Source organism: Giraffa tippelskirchi, chromosome 13 (genome assembly GCF_054371585.1).
Source record: "Giraffa tippelskirchi isolate mGirTip1 chromosome 13, T2T-mGirTip1v1.2.pri, whole genome shotgun sequence".
NCBI classification, from domain to species: domain Eukaryota; kingdom Metazoa; phylum Chordata; class Mammalia; order Artiodactyla; family Giraffidae; genus Giraffa; species Giraffa tippelskirchi.
This window is the reverse complement of record NC_137287.1, coordinates 55,546,848-55,570,872: the sequence shown is the minus strand read 5'-3', so window position 1 is coordinate 55,570,872 and position 24,025 is coordinate 55,546,848. Positions and strand designations below refer to the sequence as shown.

Genomic DNA, 24,025 nt, shown 5'->3' with positions numbered 1-24,025 from the left:
TGTTCTTAAACTCATATTTATTTCATAGAGTATGTGCACTTTCTTCTCAGAAGCAGTCTTAATTCACTTTAACTCAGTAAAATAATACCACAAAAGAGAAAATGTTATTCTTTTATTTTATGTTAAATAAAAACATGAGAAAATCCTTTTTTAAAAAGGGTGAAAATATTCCTTATGTCTCCAAACCAAGTCCATGGATGCAAAGAAACGCTGGCTACTTTCCTCCCCCGCAGGGTCACATACATCGTCACACTGAAATGACCTGAAGAGACCGCATGGCACATGGCCCCAGCCACCGCTTCAGGTTAAGTCACATGCAATATTAGGGCAAGCAAGGAGCAGAATACAGGCAGGCAGATTCTGGAAACACTTCCTGCTCTGGCCAAATATTATTATTTGTTTTGTCTTGCAGTCCTACTAAACATTTAAGCTACATATACCATTGTACTTCGATGGTACAGTTTTTCACAATTCCGGAATTATATTAATTGGCAGTACAGTTTAAGTGGCTGAATTTTATCAATTTAAAAACTACATATGAGAACTACCAGGACTGCAAATTTTGCCAGTAGAAACATGACCCCAGGGAATCACCACTTCCACAACATTATCGGGCACACATTTACAATGTACCCATGAGGTTCTGAGTTAACCTGTCACTGCTGAGCTATGCTAAAGACTAGGCTTCAATCTCTGAAAACAAATGCTATATTCATGATTTCTATACCCAAATACTCCTAAATCCATCACAATCTCTAGAGTCCGACTTAGCTTAACTGAAAATGATTCATCCAAACAGGTCATGGTAGGCTCAAGATTCTTCAACCTTAGTTGAGGCTGTAAAGAGCTTTTTCTATGACTGGAGTCAATAAGAATTTCTCTGTTAGAGAAAGCAGAGGTTTTCACCTTAGGCAGATTGCCAAGATGATACTTTATTACAGAATTTATGAAGCTACAGTTTAGTAACTTGCAGGTTTTATTAAAAGAAATCAAAATAAGAAAGAAAAAGGGAACACAACCCTGCCAAAACTTTCTAGATTTTTTTTTAAGTGCAAGAAATGCTGTATCACTGAAGCACTTGAGAATTATCATGAAATCCTAGCAAAAAATGTAATCACCTCAGAAGTGGTAATAAAAAAAGAGAAACAACCAGAGAGGCACACAGATTGCTTTTTGTTTGTTTTTTTAAAAGGATTTTTATACTATATTAAAAAACCACAAAATAAAAAAGGGATCAGTCAACATATATCTTAGAAGTCCTTACAGAGTCTCTGCACCCACAGCCATGAAGGCCCCCTGTCGCCTTCTTCTCCTCTGCTCAGTCTGCAGCTTGCTGAAGGATCGCTGGAGATGACTCAGGCTCTAGTTTTTAAAATCAAACTTGTTCTGCCAAATCCAGGACCCTGAATTTATCCAAATTGTAGAAACATGCTTTGACCACCCGTCCACCAAAATACCTCCCATTCAGATCAACAACAGCTAAAAAGCAAACAAAAAGACAGTTAGTTAAGGCAGGAATTCCATGAGACATTACAACAATATGTCTTCAAAATATTAAGATCACGAGTTCAACTTTTTAATTCTTTATCATTAGCTGTACAACTTACCTTTAATTGCTGACTCAACCCTCTCGAATTCTAAAAATATTCGTACTGCTTCATCATCAGGGGCACCAGGAATCTGGAAAAGAAATGGAAGTATAGTAAGTAAAGGTATCATCAGAGATGTCACTGACTGTGAGTTTTCCTCCATAAATGATTTCTGTCAGAATGAGTATTCCAATTACAGATAAACAGTGGTCAAATGCCAAGGATATAAGTGTAATTTGTGTTTGTGTGTGTCTGTGAGTGCTCAGTCGTGTTCAACTCTTTGCAACCTCATGGACTATAACCCACCAGGCTCCTCTGTCTATGGGATTTGCCAGGCAAGAATACTGGGATGGCTTGTCATTTCCTTTTCCAGTAAGTGTAATTTACTCGTCATCAAAATTCACTGAACATCTGTTCTGGACAGGCTGTGTGCTAAGTGCGAGGAAAAAGCAGCTAAGCAAGACCTCCGCAGGTCCTATGCCATCAGACACATAAACAGATAATTATGCAGTCAACAGATACAACCCAGCATGGAGGAAAAGCTGAGGTGAGCAGGAACTAAAATAAAACATCTGGACGCGAACTGTCTCTCATACCAGGCTGAGTTCCTCTGTTAAGCTTTCTAGGCCCCGCTGCACTGTGTAAGCACGACTCCTGCTGATCCCCACCACACCCACGCCACCGTGCAGCCCTTCCCAGTCTCCAGAAGCCGTGATCCTATGTGAATGCCCGTTCCCTCCTACCCAAATCCTACCCACACAGTCCAAAGCTCTGCTCACATCTGATACTGTTCACAAAGCCTCCTCTAACTATTCTGTATTGATCTAATCCTTCTCTCAAACTCCTGTACTTATAAGTCAATGTCACTGAGTCTAGCAACTGAATATTCTCTAACTTCACGTTTGTTCTGTTGTTTCTTCAACTGAACATATCACCGAGAGCACAGAAGGCACCTCCTCAACCCCAGTGCAGTCAGTACTGGTACGTGGGAGGCACTAAATAAAATACCTGCCAAAAGAAGGAAGCCAAAGGCACATGTGACGCCCCTGTCACTAAACTACTGAGCCCACTGTCATCAAGTCTAAACGTCAGTCACAAAATGAAATGTTTCTTCACCAAATAAAATTTGAAGTTCTTCTTATGCTAATATCTGAAATTGCAATAACTGAGTAAAGCAGTATAACTAACCAACACATGTCACCTTCTATAGTAAGACAGTATATTACTTACAATGCATCCTCTATTTATAGAAAATGCTTTGTAACCTATCAACCATAACTTGGGTTATAAACAAAGAAATCTCTCTTACTTCAAATATCACACATTTTCCAACTTTGCCATATTTTTCACACTCTTCCTTGGTTTCTACTTCCAAGTCTTCATCCACCTCTCCTGCACCAACCATGTTCTATAAACAAAAATAAATACATAAATTCCAGTATCGAGTATAATTGACAACTATGTAAAAGAGATGTATAAGTAACTTTTTTCTACGATGGCAAATGTTTCCAAACCCAAATGACCCAAAGAAAATTTTCATTCCTGAAATATCCTGAAGTACGTTAGTTTTTTTAAAAAATTAAAAAAATATACATTAGGCTTCAACAAGAGTTACCAGAGCAACTGGACAAGCACCAGAATACATAAACCAAGCTGAATTTCTAACAATTTCAAACATTTTAAAGTAATTTCTCACTGTAGTCTTAAATACTATGTTTAGCAAAGAAACACTAGTGAAAAGGAATCTAAAAACCAGTCTTCCAAGGAGTCTACCCCACAAGTATCACTTTCAGTTCTCTTCAGCTATCCCATCATCAGTGAGGCTGACAGCATGCAGGGACAGGGCAACACAAGACTCAAAGAGGGCAAACAGGGCTCCTCTGTCAGCTTCTTACCCTGAGTAGGACCACTTTGGTAGGACACTTAAGTATTTCAGTTAATGGATTTGAATCCGATTTCTTGGCTGCGTCTGTAAGAAAACATCATCAGACAGAAGTGTTAGGGCACCAAGTCTAAGTCACAATGAGCGATTTACTTTCCACATTAATCCCCATTCTCTATGTCCTAGAGCCAGCATCTACACAGTCTCTGAGCAAAGATGCAGCCTTTCCTCTCTGAAAGCATCACTTTGCTTTGGTATAATTTTTACCATAATTTCTAGAACTTTTTAATATTCTCAGTGAGATGCATTTTTGCTTAGTTCACTTCCTAGAGGGCCGGCAGGGCACAGTGATCACCACCCTCAGAGGCGAGTTTTGGCTCAGGCAGTGGTCAGAGGTCCTGAGCCCAGTGTAAACAAGCAGTTCATTAGCAAGCCATGAGCTGACCAGTTTCAGATACTCCCACAAATTGGGGTGACTGCTGGTTTTTGGTTCCAGCCTGTGAGGCTTACTGCTGCTTCCTCAAGCTCTACATCAACAGGCCTGCCAGGAAAGTTCTCTTTCTTCTTCAGGAAAAGGCATTCAGCTAAGACAGATTCAAAACTACTCAGTTCTGCTGCTTAAAGTGCTAAATCATGTTTGACTCATTCCAGTACGCCCTCACTACAGAACAGACTCTAACAATCAAATGAAAATAAAACACCAAGTAGGCATCATCTACCAGAAGACTGCAAAATAACGTTAGTTTTACAGAGCAGTCAGTAAGAAAATTAGGATGAAAGGACAGCAAAAAGCAGAGAACCCTTACAGGATAGAGATACCGCAGAAAGAATCACTGATATACTGTATATGGCTCTGTGTTCTATAAAAACACAGGTTCTATCAGTGTAACAAGGCTCTTTCCCAAGGAGAAGCAGGCACGACAGGATTTCTGGAGTCCTGTTCATTTCTGCCAAAGCCTCTCATCTTCTTTTCCTCCCACAAGCGTTCTGTCTCTCTGTCCTGAACTATTTGTAAAGATGGGCCTCAGAATTCTGTTTCCACCACCCAGAGCTGGAGGATGGCCTGCCCCCGCCCACGCCCCCAGGAGCCCTGCTCAAGGGGAGGCCCACCTTTCTCGGTGGCGTCGCCCACGATGATCTTGCCGCCCCGCTTGCTGGTCTTCTCCACTGACAGCGCTGTGCTCAGGCCCTGCTCATGCTTCCCGAGACCCTGGCCTTCCCGGAAGCCGTACTTCTGCATGATTTTATGCGCTACCGTGCCCCTGCAAGGAGGAAAAGGAGAAAGGTCCCTGCACTTGGGTCATCAGCTACAGCACAGATTGGATTTTACATCACAACAATCTCCTTCTGGGAGAAGAGAATGTAGATTCCACAAGGGCGTTGATGATGCCATATATCTACTAACGGGCTATGAGATGGAAGTTGTGGGATGTTCAGGAGAGAGACAAAAAGTGGATGCTGAAATCCTGGGTGCCCTGAGATTACCTCTGAGGTGAAGGAAACACTAGTTCCTCTGGTACAAGTTCCCCAGGGCCTGTTAGAAAATATCAGACTTCCTGTGTGCCCCAGTACCTGCTCTGCTACAAGGCTCAAAACCAGTTTAAGTAAGCCTGTCAAAACCTAAGTACCGTTTCATGTAATGAAGATGACTGCATTTTTCTAAGTAGTACAGAAGAGTTTCCAATGACTGACTTCATAAATGAAGGATGCCTAGCAACTACTTGTTTAATAGATGGAAATGAAGAAACTGGGGCCCGCAGTGGCTGCCCAGCTCAAGGCTGACTGAGAGCAAAGCAAGACACCACATGTTGGTATTAACGGTAGGACTGAAATTGAAACCCACAACTCTGAATTCTTAGTCCACTGCTCTTCCTCTAATTCATGACAGCTTTCAAACTGCACAGGGAGGAGCCTCAAGGGTACCCATTCTGACCACTGCTTCTTAGGGCCTGAACCCCAAAACCCTGCTTCAACCAGAACTGTACCTACAGTATTTCACATACGTAATTTCCTTAAATATTTCATTTGAACAAGTTGTTCCAGGGCTAAAAAGACTGAAAACTGAGGAACTGTACTACATTGTACCTTCTTTACACATAAAGATTTAATACCTTTTTCTTACCAGTAATAAGGCAATTTTTTTCACTAGCAGAAAAAACCAAAACCAGCCCCCAGTGATGTCACGCCTGTGCCCCTGCAGTACACACTCCAGGGCAGCCCCACAAGCTTCTCTCCAATGAGGGGAACATCCTCCGTCTGCACCACCCAGGGCAGTAGCTGTGAGCTTTGTGTGGCTACTGAGCATTCGAGACTAGCGTGAGGAAAGAAATACATGCTGAATTCTATTCACGTTCAATTAATTCAAGAGCCCTGAGTGGCCAGGAGCCCCCAGAGAACAGCACAGGTTGCGAAGACAGGTATCAAGGTGAGAACTCCAAATCCTCTCCCAGCGTGCGAACCCTGGCCCCCTCCTCAGCTCTGAGCAGCCCAGGAGCGAAGGCAGAATCAAAGCGCTCACATAGGCGTGGGCAGACCAGAGAGACCTCTGCAGGCACAGCCTCTCCACCAGAGGTGCCGTCCTTCTAGAGGACACAGAACAAAGGCCTCGGTGCAATGCTGCTCCACTGACACCCCCTCGGAGCACGAGAGGAACAGAGTAAACAATCACAACACTCTTTTAACCAAAACACAAGCCAAATCCAGTGAGTCCTAAAAAAAATCCACAAGCCCCACCTGAAGTCAACCTTAAAACTGATTTTCAAACACTGGCAAACAAATTTCTAATTATAGGTAGAATGACTAAAAGTGTTTAGACCAAAGGTATAGACATGACCTTAAAGCAAAGGTCATTTTATCAAGGAAAAAAAGGATGTCATTCATCTTTTGGACATAGTGTAAGTCAGGTGTAATTCATTTGAGCTATTTGCAAAGGTTCTGAAAACAAATATAAATAACAATCAGAAACTGTTCCTACCTAGAGAATATAAAGTTCAGCATCCAAATCACTCAACACTTCCGATAGAAAGCTTTACGTTTTGTACAAAACGTTAACAGGGGCGTGCTGCAATACCCTCCCAGTGACTCAAGCGCTGACCCCGTGTGGCTGAGCGCACCACGCACTCCTTGTAAACCCATTAAAGCCCTCATCTCCACACACGCTGCATCCACTGGAAGGGCTGAGCACCCCGCCCCCCAGAGTCCCACCCTCCCTGCACCCGCCGAGGTGCAAGTGCGCAGACCATTACCCCATGTTGGCGAGGAAGGAGTTGCCAGGGCCGGTGGGGGATCGGGGTCGGTCTTGTTCCTCGTACACTGGGGGAGGGATAGCAGCTTTGGAAGACTGTGAGCGAGGTCGTGAATCCTCTTCATAAGGGAAGTCTCGGGGTACTGTTGGATGACAGGAAACAGGATTTTATTTTTTGTGCCTCCTTACCCCAGCAGACAACAAAGGTCTCCGAGGTCAGGGACCACATACCAGTTCAGTGAAGTGCAACCCTAGCTGTGCAACAGAATCAGCAAGGAAGCTCAGAGAGCTCCAGATGCTTGGGCTCCACTCCCAGAGACTGGTTTCAGTTGGGGTTTACAGTTTGTCAGGTATTTTCATTATTAAACTTTTTTTTTTTATTATCTTCTTTATAAAAAGGTAACATTCATAGTGCAATCGGTATTTAAAAACTCTGGGAATGGTTACATTTTCTCAGGATAGTTTAGGTATGCTCCAACACAGAGAGTAGGAAAATGAACTGGAAGATTCACAAAAGTCCAGTTCCAACCCCCAATTCTAGAACCGATCCCTGCAGAAGACTTCTGGGAATCTGAGTAAAGGCACACAACCTGTGACTGAGGGACCTAACTGGGGAATGTGCTGCCACCTTGTGGAGAGTCACAAATTTAACAGCTCCTAGATCACTGAGGGCTTCCCTGGTGGCTCAGAGGGTAAAGCATCTGCCTGTGATGCAGGAGACCCAGGTTCGATCCCTGGGTCGGGAAGATCCCCTGGAGAAGGAGATGGCAACCCACTCCAGTATTCTTGCCTGGAGAATCCCATCGACAGCGGAGCCTGGTGGGCTACAGTCCACAGGGTCGCAAAGAGTCGGACATGACTGAGCTACACACACACACAGATCACTGAGAGCTGTTAAGAGTCCCTTGGAATGCAAGGAGATCCAACCAGTCCATCCTAAAGGAGATCAGTCCTGAGTGTTCATTGGAAGGACTGATGTTGAAGCTGAAACTCCAATACTTTGGCCACCTGATGCAAAGAGCTGACTCGTTGGAAAAGACCCTGATGCTGGTAAAAATTGAAGGTGGGAGAAGGGGACGACAGAGTTTGAGATGGTTGGATGGCATCATTGACTCAATGGACATGAATTTGGGTAAACTCTGGGAGATGGTGATGGACAGGGAGGCCTGGCATGCTGCAGTCCATGGGGTCGCAAAGAGCCGGACACGACTGAGCGATTGAACTGAACTGAGATCACTGAGCACAGAACTTGCCAACTGAGCTACTATTTGTTTTAACCTAATTCCAAATATGAAATGTTAGAGAAAACAAAATGAATTATTTTTAACAACAAACAAAAAAGCATCTTGCTGCAGAAAAACCCTAGAGACTGGCATAAAAACTTCTGAAGCATAAGGGCTGGAAGGTGCTCTTGGCTGAGGGCTAGAGTGAAGAGGGTTTGGGGGCCTTTTCCCTGCACCTAGGCACCTTGCTGATTCCAGCTAAGGCTTCCCAAGACTGGGTTAAAGACTGCATCTGAAAAGAAGAGGGAACAAACATGTACGTACACTCTTTGTCCTTCTCCACAAGAGACGTGGGAGGTGCAATGGCAGCTCCGCCCATACCTGCAAAACAGACATTCCACTGAGCAAGGGCTGAGTGAGGGAGTGAGATCGCACCCCCACCCCAAAGGAAGAGGCAGGAAGGCACACTACTCCACCCTCTCACTAACACCTAAAGAGTTCAGTGTCTGAAACCAGGGTTAAAAGTACACATGTAGGTATCAGTGCTTGGATGTGTGGGTACTTCTGGTCACAGTCTGCTTTGTGTTGTCATCATTCTTGTTCACATTTCCTAGACAGAGAATGGTGGACACCAACAAACCAAAGCAGACCCCATTTGCTATCAGACAACCAGAAGGAAAACATGAGCAGAGAACATAGGGATTTTTCACCCGGGAAAAGCCCTAACATATGTATTATAACTTAATCACCAATGAGACACTCGAAAAAATGATAAAATGTAAATTAAAGAAACCAATCACAAAACCATGCTGCACCAGTATGAAATGTTTCACAGAAGAAATTCCCCAGAATCAGTGTACAGGCAGCAACCACATGTGATGAAGCTGTTCTCTCAGAATGGACAGTGCTTAGCTATCTAGCAGTCACCAAGAACCTGGCTCTCACACAACTTCGATGCTGCCTGTGAGGCTTCAGAGATGGAGGCGGCCTGACAGAGCATGAGCTCACAGCCCGTCTCCCTGCCCTCCTTACGACACTGCCAGAAGCCAGCATTCAGGGAAGCTCAGTCGTGCATGTGGGTGGGTGGCAAGGATTCTGGACAAGAGTGCACACTCTCCACTCAGTGCTGTTCTTAACAAAAGTGCAGATGGACAGAGAACAGGCAGGGACGACTGTGCTACGGACAGAGATAAGCACAGGCATGTAGTTTAAGGTGTGTTCAAAGGTCCAACAAGTAAATGTTAGAAAGATTATCTGTGGAAACACAACGAAAACTTAAACCCCATACAAATGTGGGATTTTGCTGAGATTCCAGAGAGAAAACTACCCAAATCAATGTCAGCTGAACTAGTTATCAAACTGAATATAGAAGGAAAAGGTAGAACTGCACATCTAAAACATGACATTTATGTTCACGCATTACTTCTTTTCCTCCTCTCTCGCTCATAATCTTCATCTTCATCAGAATCTGGATCGGGTCGCCTGGAAAACCCACTAGCTTCATGTCTGTCTTTACGCCTCCTGGGATAACAGATGGAACAATTCAGAGATGTGAACCCAAGGATGTCACCTTGACTTTACGGGGGCATGAGGGGTCGGGGGTATGCAAACAACTGATTAAAGACTAAAGCAGCAAACATATGACAAGTGAGAAAAATCCAGAAGATAAACTCAACAAATTTAACAGGTATATGCATATAGATAGCAAGAAAAAAGTTTCCTTGATATTTACCTCTTTCAACTTTAAAGCGAATCAACACAGGTTTAACACAATGAAATAATTTCGATTCTCTAGAACATGCTTTCACTTCATGAAATGAGTCAATAAATAATGAGAAATAGTATATTAATGTTTTATATAATCATTTAATCATTAATACTCAGCATTTTTAAAAGAAATGCAAAGAAATCTTTGTTACCCATACTTTCAAAAAACATAAAAGATGTTATGAGTTCTTAAAAGCTCTATCTGGCTCAAAAATAGTAAAAGGTGAGAAAAACATTTTAAGTATTTTAAGCAGTATGACTCCAGTAGAGTCAGAACATAGGGGAAAAAAACCCTATTATTCAACATCAGTTTGTAAGCTATTTTTCTAAAAACTCATTCAAAATGTATGTTCTAAGTTTTCCCCATCTATACGTGAATTTACTCTGGAGTTTGTTTCCGTGATGGGATATAACCACCACACACTCTTAACAACAATCTGACTCCTGAGGACTATTCAGACCAACCACAAAACCCACTCAGTCCACAGACAGCACTAAAGTTCACTCATAACATGAATGAACATTGCAAACATAACCCTATCCCACACTTGCATGAGGCCTTACTTTTCTCTCTCTTCTATTTCCTTCTGTCTTTCCAGCTCCCGCTGCCTCTGTCGCTCCTCTCTTTGGCGCTTCACTACTTTCTCATAATCATTAGGAAACATGGGATCATATTCATCAGCTAAGGGGATCAAAACTTCTCCTGCAGAAAACCCGCTGGGAACAGGGTCCTGAGGAAGGGAAAATGCCAAAGTAAGTATTACCCTCTGTCTTAGTTTTATTCAAAGAATTAAGGTCAAGGACCATGCGGGTGAGGCGGGGCCCCGAGGAGCACCTATCCGCCTCTGCTCTACAGATGAGGGAGCAGATGCTCGAGGCGGCTCGGAGACTTGGCATGCTCACGCGCAGGCAGCAGAGCACAACAGAGTTCACCTCTCAGCTCAGGGTCAAGTCCATAAACACCCTACAGCATTTTCCTGGAAGTCTTAAAACAAGCTGGCAACACCCAAAATTTTAAGCAACAAATCTGATTTTTTAGAGTAAATACAGAATACTTCTATTTTTATATACATAAAAACTTAAAATATAAAACAACTCATGAATAACATATTCTTGCAGTCACTTAATAATAATAATAATCTCAGATTTTGATTACATGGAGACATGACATATTTAAGACTCTCAAAAAAAAAAAGAGAAGAAAAGTAGAAAACCTCCTCCTGGGCTCTGAATGCTCCGGAGTCCACAGCCTCCTGAGGCCGCTGCATCTCAGGCCCTGAGTCTGAACAGGGCATGTAACTCCCCCCACAGCGTGGCTCATTTTTTTAAGTCCACTAAGTCAGAAATGGTATGGACTTGACAGAAGCAGAAGATGTTAAGAAGAGGTGGCAAGAATACACAGAAGAACTGTACAAAAAAGATCTTCACAACCCAATTAATCACGATGGTGTGATCACTCACCTAGAGCCAGACATCCTGGAATGGGAAGTCAAGTGGGCCTTAGGAAGCATCAATACAAACAATCCCAGTTGGCTTAAAGCTCAACATCCAGAAAACTAAAATCAAGGCATCCAGTCCCATCACTTCATGGCAAATAGATGGGGAAACAGTGGCTGACTTTATTTTTGGGGGCTCCAAAATCACTGCAGATGGTGATTGCAGCTATGAAATTAAAAGATGCTTACTCCTTGGAAGAAAAGTTATGGCCAACCTAGATAGCATATTAAAAAGCAGAGACATTACTTTGCCAACAAAGGTCCGTCTTGTCAAGGCTATGGTTTTTCCAGTGGTCATGTATGCATGTGAGAGTTGGACTATAAAGAAAACTGAGCGCCGAAAAATCGATGCTTTTGAACTGTGGTGTTGGAGAAGACTCTTGAGAGTCCCTTGGACTGCAAGGAGATCCAACCAGTCCATCCTAAAGGAGATCAGTCCTGGGTGTTCATTGGAAGGACTGATGTTGAAGCTGAAACTCCAATACTTTGGCCACCTCATGAGAAGAGCTGACTCATTTGAAAAGACCCTGATGCTGGGAAAGATTGAGGGCAGGAGGAGAAGGGACGACGAAGGATGAGATGGTTGGATGGCATTACCGATTCAATGGACATGAGTTTGAGTAAACTCCGGGAGTTGGTGTTGGACAGGGAGGCCTGGCGTGCTGCAGTTCATAGGGTCGCAGAGTTGGACATGGCTGAGTGGCTGAACTGAAGTCAGGTTTTTGCGTTTCTCTTTTGTACATTTACAAACTGCTCTTTGAGAGTAAAAGAACAAAAGGCAGACAGTGCACTAGAAACATAGGATGAAAAGGGGGCTTTGCCCTAGGCTGGTGGTCTCGATCTCTGTGGTTCTCGTAAGCCCTGACCCACTGCATGGTCTCACATTCCTAAATCTTTGTACTTTCTTCTGTTTGTTTCTCTAGCATGACACCCCCTTATTGTCTGTAAAAATAAGATGCCTTCCCTGGTCCCTAAAGACACCAAAATGAATGCAGGTCAGGGTCCCTAAGCTCCTACTCTGCACCTGTCAGGAGGAGCATGCCCAGCACAGCCAAAGGCAGGACGGCTGTTTGTAAAATGTATTTTATATATGAACACAAAACAGGCATGATACAGAGAGCTTATGCTCAGTATCAATGGATCTAAATCTTAACAATTCCTGGACTACACTGTGCAGTTAGACATTTTCTCATCATATTAATAAAACAAACACTTCATGGTCTCCTTACAATTAAAAATCAAAAATCACTTTGATTTGTTGAATAAACGAAATTAGAAAAATAGCTGTAATCACTTCTCAGGCCCATCACTGGAAATCTGGCATAAATCTATTTACCGTAAGGCTCCTAAAGGGCAGGTATTCATTTGTATGCACATAAAAAACATTTCTAAAACACAAAAGCACCTGAACAACATTTCCATTCAGTTATTATTAAGACAGAAGAAGCTAACAATCAGTAACTCAATTTATTTAACACTGCCATCAAAAAGTTCCAACTCAGAGAACAAACTGTCAGCATGAAGGTTAATTCTCTGTCATTTAAAATCTGACAGCAAACAACTTTTACTGTGTGAACTCTGCTAAGTTCAACAATGAGCCATCCTTCTCTAAATGCCATAAAGAATAAAGGGGCTTGTTTCATTTTAACAGATTGACTGTTAATACCCAATACTGCAGAGGGTGGGAAAAACTCAAATGCTCACACATTGCAGGTGATACAACTCTGCCAGAAACAACTTGGCAACAAGTAAATTGCCCAGGAAAGGGATTGATCTCCTAAAGTCACCTCAGGAAATCTATCCTAAGAAAATTTTAAATGCATAGAAAGCTCTCTGAAAAGGTATTCCCTGAAATGTTTACTGGTCCTACAGTTAGGAAATGGGTGTGTAAATCACCATACACTCACCTGATGGGGATCCTTTACAATTGAAAACTGGCTATGTAGCAAGAAGGAAAATGCTTACTGATTAAATTTGGGGGTGACATTATAGGTTCTGGAGTCAATATACAATAACAGAAGATGATTAACCAGTTTTTGATTAGATGCAGCAAGAAAAAATTAGGTGACAAATTTGTGGGAAAAAATGTTAAATGACTAAGAATCCTCAGAAAAGTTCCCTTGTGGGGAATCAAGTGGTTTTCCCTCTTGACAGACTACTAGACTGCAGGAAAAGGATCAGTTCCTCTAGCCAGGAAACCCCACCAAGAGCTTCAGAGCATGCCGCACAGGGGAATACGGTGAAGCCATTAGGATGATCACATGGTCCTATACTTTTTGACACAGACAGACGGCCACAGTATACTAAGTGAGAAAAGCAAATCAGGGAACAGAACATGCAGGAGGAAAAGAATATCAAGTTTTTAAATTTTTAAGTCATTTATTTTTCTTTTCGCCCACCTCCAGTTTCTGATTAATTAACTACTGAGCTTTAAACAGGTAAGTGTTTTAAAGTTGATAAAACCAGAGCAAAAACTAAATTGAATATGATACTGACTAGACTGCAAGGCCTACAGAGAAGATGTGCTCAGAGTGACGTGTGTAAAGTGCAGCCTGGGAAAGCAGGAGAGCCCACCTGGGGCGGGGTGTGTGTGTGTGCGCGCGCGCGCGGGGGTGTACCTTGAGGCCTGCGGCCACGTGCGGTGGAGTGTCCACGATCTGCCGCTCATCTGAAGAGCCACCTCGCTTTAGGTCGATTACTGGAGCAAGGACTGTACTTTGCTTTGTCCTCTGGCTCTAAAATCATCAAAAACCAAGAACAGTGTACTGAGGCTTCAAATCAAAATTCGGATTACTTGTAACAAAGCTTTTTTTTTGGTCTCTGCAACAAACCTTTCAGATATGAGAGAAACAATCTTAAAACAATAGCCTTTTAATTCAATTATTACGATAACCATATACTAGTTCCTTTTTCTTACAACACAAATCTCCATTTTTATAAAAGGTTTACAGAAAGATTGGCCACTGTTTAATCTTCATATGAAATAATACACTGAAAAAACTCGATGCTTGGACATACTGAAGTTTGAAAACCAGCATCAATGCTGGAAATCGAGGGTACTCTTTTCCTCCTCCTGATTCTCTGAAACAGTTCTATTCCCAGGAGACGTGAAATGACCTTCAACTCTTATTCCTCTCCCTCCCTACCCCAGCCTCTCCTCCAACAATGGATGAGCCCTACATATTTAACAAAGAGGCAGAGGAGTGGCTCTTAATCCTCAGGAGGGTGGGCTCAGCTTCTCTCACCTTGGCCTGAGTGAGAGCTGCCTTCTTCACCTGGAGCTGAGACTGCAGGAGTTTGAAGTTTTTGGACCAGCCTTCTGTTTTTGAGTCACTGGTCTCCACTCCCAGATCATCGTACAGGGACATCTTCTCAGTTCAGTGCTGAAAGGGAAAGTGGATAGGGGTTAAAGAATGTAAGAATGTAGTGAAGGTTTCTAATTTTCCTATGTTAAAATATGCAGTGGCATGGAATTTCAGAGGTAGGAGATATCTGATGAGATCACCTCATCCAGGAACATTCACTGACAGAAGCCAAGACACCTGATATCATCAATCAGTACCCTTTTAATACCCATGTGCTATTTTCAAAATAAACCTCTAGCATGAATTTTCCTATATATAAGACCATGTGATCAAGTAATTCAGAAGTGAAATCATTCTGTTCTATAGAATGAGGGAAGAGGGAAGTTCTAGAGTCAGGGCATTCTTAACTATACATATTCATTAAAAAAAAAATTCTACTTTGTGTCAGTAGCAAAAAGTAGAAGCCTTACAAAAACACCTATTACCAGGTGAGTCAGCACAATTAACCACCTTCTCGGTGTTGGGGGGGCGGTGAGGAATGGTGGCGGGGAAGCTACCCTTTTATAAACAAAAATTTTATTATATGCCTACAAATAAGGGGAAGAACCCAGAAATGATCTCACAGATGTAACAGGAGAGTAGAAGGTTAGACTGTATTAATACCCAGGCTTCCTCGTATCCTACCTTGTGATCTTTAATGACTGAGCACAAAGAGAGAATCAATAATCTATATGTGAATGACCAACACATGCTATCCCTGGCAGAACAGAGGAGCACAAGAGGATGAAGACAACAAAAACGACAATAATTAACACTTGTTGTTCAGTCCTCTCAGTCGTGTCCAACTCTTCGGGACCCCATGGACTGCAGCACCCCAGGCTTCCCTGTCCTTCACCATCTCCCAGAATTTGCTCAAACTCATGTTCATTGAGTCGGTGATGTCATCCAACCATCCTCGTCATCCCCTTCTCCTCCTGCCCTCAATCTTTCCCAGCATCAGGATCTTTTCCAATGAATGGGCTCTTTACATCAGGTGGCCAAAGGATTGAAGCTTCAGCTTCAGTCCTTCCAAAGAATACTCAGGGCTGATTTCCTTTAGGATGGACTGGTTGGATCTCCTTGCAGTGCAAGGGACTCTCAAGAGTTTCTCCAATACTACAGTTCAAAAGCATCAATTATTCGGTGCTCAGCCTTCTTTATGGTCCACCTCTCACATCCATACATGACTACTGGAAAAACCATAGCCTTGACTATATGGACCTTTGCTGCAAAGTAATATCTCTGCTTTTTAATACGCTAAGTTTGTCATAGTTTTTCTTCCAAGGAACAAGTCTTTTAATTTCATGGCTGCAGTCACCATCCATGGTGATTTGGAGCCCAAGAAAATAAAGCCTGTCACTGTTTTCACTTTTTCCCCATCTATTTGCCATGAACCGATGGGACCAAATACTATGATCTTAGTTTTTTGAATGTTGAGTTTTAAACCAGTTTTTTCATTCTCCTCTTTCACCTTCATCAAGAGGCTCTTTAGTTCCTCTTCGCTTTCTGACATCAGGATAACAGCCTATCACATTTGTCAGAGTGGTCAAAAGCAGTATCTGCTACAGAAGCCCAGGAGGAGGCTACCAGTAAAGCCAAGAGAAGTCCAGGAGTGGGTGGGGACTTCCAGGGATAAATATGCTCCAGGTCAAACCCAGTCAGAAGTCCACACCTCTAGCTGCTAAGTCCTTACTGCCATGTTTAAAAACTTCAACATTCTGAAACCCACAACATGGCTCATTTCTCAAAATAAGACAGCAATCTGTTTCTCACAGCTGGAAAGGGGAAAAAAAAATTGACTGAAAACCCTAAACTGCAAAGAAATGCTTAACACAGGAGTTGCTAACTTATGAACACATTCCAAAAGTCTGTCAGTTCCCAGGCTCAGACAGCATTTCGCCATTGAAACCGTGTCACACAAATCCTGTTTTGCCTGTGTTATGTCTCAGGAAGAGAAGGTGATACATACAGGAAGGGAAATATCTAATTTTCCCCCAGAGTCACATCTGACCTGGGGCAAAACTTCTGTGTCTGCTCACTTCTCCACCCTTCTGTGCATGGATCTTAAGACCCCGACACCCCAACACCTTGGCTGACCTGGTCCCACGGTGTGTGGGGCGGGAGTGAGGGGGTGGATGCTGCCTCCCTCCCTCAGGACAGCTGTTCGGCTCCTGAGCTGAAGTCAGGGTGCCTTTCCGAGTTCCTTCCTTCCTTTATACCTGAGCCCTGGGATGACCTGAGAGCGCTCAGCGCTGATCTCTAAATGAAAGGCCCCAAGGCAGCACAGAAGCAGGGTAAGTAAGAGCAGGGCCCAGGGAACTGGTGGCTGAGTGCTCCAAGCGACACACAAGAAAACTGAGAAATGCCTAACAGTTCTCCTCCTCAAGGCTTCTGGGACAACTCACTGGCTCAGCAGGAACAAAGAATTCCCTGAAGAGTGTATCCCACAGAGAAATGCCCGCTGCCTTCAGTGCCACACAAAGCGAACCTGGCAACACCCTGTCATGTTATTAAGCTTGAGACAAGCTCAAGACACTAAGGCTAAATGTAGAAAAATTAATGAATTCCATTTCTCATCTAAGCATGCCTGAAATCTGACCAGGTCTCCAAAGTTTTGCAGGGAATATCCCTGGAATCTACTTCAGAACCTACTCTTTTAATCCACAGTCTTGTAAACTCCACGAAAACCTAGATCCAGTGTGGGGAGGTCACTGCTCTACCCCCAGACTAAGATCAATATCTACCCCAAAGCTGAACAGGGAATCAGGCCAACTGCTCAGTTAACACACTATTTGCAACCCCCTCTCATCCAAGCCTTCAGAAATTTCTGGCCACTGACGACTGCATAAGACCACAGAGCTGCAGAAGCTGTCATGCACTTTTCTTTCAGCCTACTTGGTATTCAAAACTAATCCTTTTCTAGGTACACATCCTTAAAGTTTAAATTTAACCTGAAAAACTCAGAGCAACAGCAAAGAAAAAACAATGCTGAGTGTCCAGCTTGCAAAGGGCCCATGAATGATGCCAGGTTTGAGCTGCACAACTCCACTTACACATGGCCTGTTTTCCACAGTAAATACTACAGGACCACACCATCCGAGGTTGGCTGAATCCATAGATACGGAGGGCCAACTGTGAAGTTATATGGATTCTCAGCTGCGGAGGGTCGGTGCCCCTGACCCCTACCTTGTTCAAGGGTCAACTGTCATGTGGTTTTCAAAACACTACTTCAGAAATGACCATGCATCTTTCATCTAACCTAGTCTAATTTTTTGAGACCTCATCATTCAGTTGATCACCAGACCAAAGCCTAGTAAACAAACTATGGGTTCATTTGTTTTATCTTTCCTTATTCTTATAAAGACAAGGGAAGACTGACAGATTCTTGCAAACAAATATAAACAACAACACTTTCTGGGAAATTATAAAGCTAAATTATCAAACTTTGTTTACAAACCAAATTCTACTTTGTGTGTTGTGTGTGTTAGTCGCTCAGTCGTGTCTGACTCTTTGCGACCCCATGGATTGTAGCCCACCAGGCTTCTCTGTCCATGGGATTCTCCAGGCAAGAACACTGGAGTGGGTTGCCATTCCTTTCCCCAGAGGAACTTCCCGACCCAGGGATCGAACCCTGGTCTCCTGCATTACAGGAAGATTCTCTACCGTTTGAGCTACAGGGAAGTCCTTTTCCACTTTACTTCTGTCAACATTGCTTAGTAAGAGATTTGAGAACATCATCAAGAAACGTATTTACAAATAACGTTGGCCTCTAGAGACTGGCTCAAGATGGTGGAGCAGAAGAACGTGTGCTCATCTTCTCCTGCCAGAGCACCAAAATCACAATTAGCTGTTAAACAGCCATCAACAGGAAGATACCAGAACCCACCAAAAAAAGATACCCTTCATTCAAGGACAAAGGAGAAGCTGCAGTGAAATGGTAGGAGGGGCACAATCATGACAAAATCAAACCTTACACCCGCCAGGTGGGTGACCCACACTCTGGCGAACACCACCACCAGAGTTCTCACACTGTTGTGAAGGTCCTAGGCCCCACAACAGGCTCCCAGCCAGAGGGTCTGGCCAAGGGACTGGGAATCCCCAAGGAATCTGACTTTCAAGGCGAGTGGGATTTGATTACGGGACTTGCACAGGACTGGGGGAAAACAGACTCCACTCTTTAAGCAAGTACAAACAACACCTTGTGCTCACTAGAACCCAGGGGAAAGGAACAATGACCCCACAGGAGACTGATCCAGACCTACCGTGAGTGTCGGCAGGTCCCCTGCAGAAGCATGGGTTGGCAGTTGCCTGCCAGGGACAGGGGCACTGGTAGCAGCAGTACTGGGAGATGCATCTCGGCTCGGTGCAAGTTCTCTGGGAGGTGCCAAAAGCCCTACTGTAGAGCCTGTGGGCTTCCCTGGTGGCTCAGAGGGTAAAGCGTCTGCCTGCAATGCGGGAGACCCGGGTTCGATCCCTGGGTCGGGAAGATACCCCTGGAGAAGGAAATGGCAACCCACTCCAGTACTCTTGCCTGGAAAATCCCATGGAGGGAGAAGCCTGGTAGGTTATGGTCCATGGGGTCTCAAAGAGTCGGGCACGACTGAGTGACTTCACTCACTCACTCATAGAGCCTGTAGACTTCAGGACTGGGTCACCTCAGGCCAAACAACTAACAGGAAGGGAGCACAGCGCCATCCATCGGCAGACAACTGCAGTCAAGTTTTACTGAGCATGACCCTGCCCACCAGAGCAAGACCCAGTTATCCCCACAGCCAGTCCCTCCCATCAAGAAGCTTGCACAAGCCTCTTATCCTCATCCACCAGAGAGCAGACAGAAGAAATAAGAACTACAATCCCAGAAGCCTCCAGAACTAATACTACAATCATAGAAAGCTAACCAAGATGAAAACAGGATTATGTCCCAGATGAAGGATCAAGATAAATCCCCAGAAAAACTAGAGGAAGTGGAGATAGGCAACCTCCCAGAAAAAGAATTCAGAATAATGATAGTGAAGATGACCCAGGATCTCAGAAAAAGAATGGAGAGGATACAAGAAATGTTTACCAAAGACCAAGAAGAATTAAAGAACAAATAAATAGAGTTGAATAATACACTAGAAGGAATCTATAGGAGAATAACTGAGGCAGAAGAATGGATAAATGACCTGGAAGACAGAATGGTGGAAATCACTGCTGCAGAACAGAATATAGAATAAAGAAGGAAAAGAAATGAAGGCAGCCTAAGAGACCTCTGAGACAACATTAAACACAGCAATATTTGCCGTCTAGGGGTCCCAGAAGGAGAAGAGAGAAAGGACCCGAGAAAATATCTGAAGAGATAATAGCTGAAAACTTCCCTAACATGGGAAAGGAAATAATCAACCAAGTCCAGAAAGCACAGAGTCCCAGGCAGGATACAAATAATGTTGGTCTCAATGGAAATCGAGTAAATGCCCACTAAACTGAAGGGAAAAGACCAACTTATTCACTTTTGCATTTCCAATTTCTGGCACAGAGGAGGCATTCAATAAACATTTTTAAATATCAACAATTAAATTCGTTTTAGCCACATGAATCAGCAGTGAAACTACACAACGCCCACAGGCTCCACTAGGAAGTAAAGAGGAAACAAAAGCTTCTGAGGTGGATGGTGGTAATGGTCACACAACAGCACCACACATTTAAAACAGTTCAAACGACAAATTTTATGTTATGTATATTTTACCACAATCAAAATTTTTTTAAAAACTAGGTAAAAGGGAGAGGAGCAGCAGCACTAGGGGAGGCAGTGTGAGCTAACAGGATGCTGGACATCCGCCGAGGGAAGGAGCAAACGCTGATGGCAACATTTTCCCTATTTCAGGGCTACACGTTCAAGCAGTGCAGAGGCTCTCTACCTCCAACAGAGTCCTTTCAGCCAAGAGCCCAACTCCTACGATTTCATCACTCAACTGGTGAGGTTCCAACCACCATACTTCCTCCAATTCCAGTCTACCTGAAGCTAGCTGTTGACAATGGCACCTGATTCGCCTCGCTCTGCAAGCTTCAAAAGTCATTGTGCAGCAAAATCTTATGTTCATTTAAAGTTCCCTGTTTCTGTTCTCAAAACCTTCAAAAACACACCTTAAATATCAGAAACTGATGTCCCCTTACTAGCATCTGCTAGCTTTCTGTACCTTGGAGCTTACACATCAGATCTCCTCATCACAGTAAAGGCAGAAGAGCTTTCTTCACTTTTTTCTTCACAGATCTTCAAATTCACAGAACTGAATGAACCACAGCAACAACACGCTCTACCCACCTGCATTTGTAAGACTTGCTTTAATTAACTACTATAATGCAACAAGCACCAGTGAGACAAGAGACCACCCTCCACCCATATGGTCCCCATCCCATCCCATCCACCCAAGTGACCTCCCTGGCCTATCAGCAGCCTGAACCCCATTCTAATTCCTTCCTTTCCTCCTTTCATATAACCTTACCAACACGGCTTGTTGCATCCATTCCTTAAAAAGAGTATATGTCTTCAGTTTAGCTGCCTTGAGTACTTGTAAATATATCAGTTGATTCATGCACCCTCCCTGCTGCAAACACTGAAAATAACAAGTGCACTAACAAGACTGTTATGACCTGAACTTCACCTAATTAATGCTCAGATGTCTTTCAGATGATACAACACATTTATTTCATGAAGTCTGGTGACAGGTAATAAAAACGGAGCACGTTCTAACATCTGGATATATCTTAGGAAGCCAGGACCAAATGGAAATACAAATAGTTGATTTTCATAACTTCTTTAAAACACTGTCTCATTATTGACTTCTTTTTCATAGTAACATCAGCCTTTGATCAACACATCTTCCAAGTATGTTCCTTTTTCCTCTACTTAAAAAGAAAATGGTAAACACAGTTCTTCTAGAAGAATGATGACTTTTCAAGATTCTACCTAAGCTAGAGAAGTATATTTCAAAACATGTGCAACTGCCAAAAAAGAATATGGAAGACGTCTTCTCAGGAGCATCCCACGTGCTCATCTTTTAAGTGCATCTCTGAAGCCTTTGCTGACTACAACCCTCACATAAAACCAGCTACCCCCTGAACACACTCACATCATGTTAGGCTGTCCACTGGGTGACATGTCTGTCTCTTACTATATCATAAACCCCTCAGAGGTAGCAAGGGCTGTTTCTGTCTTCATCTTTTTATCTCCAACTGAGCACCATGCTTGGGACACTGTTAAGCACTTTTTAAATATTTTCTAAATATATCAGTGAGTGGTCAGTCAGCACACAGCACATTTCTTAGTATGTACCATTTGCTTTATTTCTTCTAAAAATAAAACACCCATAGTTTAAGTTACTAATGTAACATCCCATATCGCCTAAATATTCTCACTATAGTCAAAATGCCTGTGGCCTTTAACCCACAGAACTGTGGAAACTAAATGGCATCCTTTAAAAATTCCACCTGTTGAGGGGAGACACAGTCCGCACCTACCTGAGAATGTGCAGAATTTTGCCCTCCTCCAGAATATCCTATTTCCCACCCACTTGCCTGCCTCTAGGAATAAGTACCCCCCAGAGCCCTCCTACACTGACTTCTCAGAGAACCTTCTTGATCTGACCTGACTATCCCTGTTCACACTTCTATCTGCCTTTCCTGCAGTTTCCAAAATGCACTAAGGTGCTTCACCTCTGCTACCTTTACACTTATTTCCTCTGCAGGGACGCTTTCCCCCATCTTGCACATCTAACAAAACACCCCCAAGACTCAGTTATACGCCTCACTCCTTTGGAAGCCTTTCCAGACCCCACTCCAGTCCCTCAGACCGACCGAAGCGTGGCTTTTTACGCTTGTTTCTCTGGAAACTAAACTCACGGGAGCGGAGGGACAGAATCTTACTGATCTAACTATCTGCTATTCCTAAACATGACGTGGGCAAAGAGACGCTCAAGAAAAACAACGCTTGGTGACTGGATAGCGAAACTAAAATACAGCTTTAAGAAAAGACAGGGTCCGAGGCAGTGCCAGAGCCTCGTTCAGGTAAAACCCCCGGTCTCTGAGGGATGGCCACACCTGATTCGAAGCAGGGAACGGAAACGGATTCCTTCCTCGGCACCCCCGGCCCCGGCCACAAGCTACTCAGGCCCGCCTACCGGGCTCAAGGGACCAACAGCTGTTCCCGGACAGACCGACAGCGAGAGGGAAGGGAGAGAAGAGGGAAAGGCGCCCTCGGGTCCAGGAGAGACAAGGACAGACCAGACAGGGAAGAAAACCGGGGGAGAAGGGGTGCGAGGGTCCGGCAAGCCGAGGCACATAAAAGAAGGAGCCGGCAGGGAGCGAGAGAAGCCGAGGAGACTTACCAGCGGCCAGGCCGCCAGGCGCGGGGGAGCCAGCGGCGAGGGGCCGGCCCGGGACCCCAGCCCCTCGCAGTGCGGCCTAAAGCTGCGGCCTCGCCTCCCGCGACGCCCGGCCGGGGAGGTGCGCCGGCCCCGGCCCCCGCCCGCCCACCGGCCCCAGGGACCACTTACCCGGCCCGCCCGGCCGACGCTCCCGGGCCGCGGCGGCGCACCGAGGCCGACGCGCCGCCGACACCGCGGGCTGGGCGCTGGGCGTCAGCCCCCGACGGCAGCACCGTTCCGGCGCCAACCTCTACGCAGACTCCGCGGGACGCGCGGCGGCGCGGGGTCACGGCGCGTACGGCCGGAAGAGAGGCGCCCGGCGCCTGCGTTGAGAGCGCCCCCGCTGCCGCGCGCCCCCTGCCGGCCGGAGGACCGCGCCCGCAGAGCCAAGAGACTTCCTCTGCCGCCAAGAGGGGTCGCGATGGCGCAAGGTTGTGACACTAATAGACCCCGGGAGCCTGGCATTGACCTCAGGCGGAGAGGAGGACGACTGGTCCAGAGCTACAAAGGTCGGCTTCAAAACTGTTTATGAGACAAATGCTCAGGGCTGGGGCAATGGGATGACCCAGAGGGATGGGATGGGGAGGGAGGTGGGAGGGGGGTTCAGGATGGGGAACATATGTAAACCCATGGCTGATTCATGTTAATGTATGGCAAAAACCACTACAATACTGTAAAGTAATTAGCCCCCAACTAAAATAAATAAATTTATTAAAAAAAACAAAAACAAAAACTGTTCATCATCAGTGTGCGCAAAGCTAAAGATAAATCATAGTAGGAGAGATGAAGGGGAAAGGGCTGTAAAAGACAAGACCAGCAGTGCTGAATTAACTGTGTGAAGTGAAAGTCACTCAGTCGTGTCTGACTCTTTGAGACCCTATGGACTATACAGTCCATGGAATTCTCCAGGCCAGAATACTGGAGTGGATAGCCTTTCCCTTCTCCAGGGGATCTTCCCAACCCAGGGATCAAACCCAGGTCTCCCACATTGCAGGCGGATTCTTTACCTGCTGAGCCACAAGGGAAGCCCAAGAACACTGGAGTAGATAGCCTTTCCCTTCTCCAGGGGATCTTCCCA

General features: G+C 44.5%; 1 protein-coding gene and 1 non-coding gene across 2 annotated transcripts; one reads left to right on the top strand and one right to left on the bottom strand.

Moving 5' to 3' along the window:
* Positions 1-958: 958 nt before the first annotated feature.
* Positions 959-23,210, bottom strand: RBM17 (RNA binding motif protein 17). The gene is made up of 12 exons (XM_081556636.1): positions 23,077-23,210; positions 14,447-14,584; positions 13,820-13,936; positions 10,270-10,436; positions 9,362-9,459; positions 8,263-8,319; positions 6,717-6,858; positions 4,582-4,733; positions 3,485-3,558; positions 2,899-2,997; positions 1,608-1,680; positions 959-1,479 (listed from the first exon to the last, which is right to left on the bottom strand). The coding sequence occupies exons 2-12, from the start codon at positions 14,567-14,569 to the stop codon at positions 1,376-1,378; spliced, it is 1,206 nt and encodes a 401-aa protein (XP_081412762.1). The 5' UTR covers positions 14,570-14,584; positions 23,077-23,210; the 3' UTR covers positions 959-1,375.
* Positions 7,390-7,461, top strand: TRNAH-GUG (transfer RNA histidin (anticodon GUG)). The gene has a single exon. It is a non-coding gene; the product is annotated as a tRNA-His (tRNA).
* Positions 23,211-24,025: the final 815 nt, after the last annotated feature.

Bases quoted from the DNA above. Each gene is read 5' to 3' on its own strand.
- RBM17 (XM_081556636.1), bottom strand. From the start codon at position 14,569: ATGTCCCTGTACGATGATCTGGGAGTGGAGACCAGTGACTCAAAAACA. The intron at 13,937-14,446 runs GTGAGAGAAGCT...TGATGATTTTAG, and splicing joins CAGCTCTCACTCAGGCCAAG to AGCCAGAGGACAAAGCAAAG. The intron at 6,859-8,262 runs GTACGTACATGT...GTCATCCAACAG, and splicing joins TGTGGAGAAGGACAAAGAGT to TACCCCGAGACTTCCCTTAT.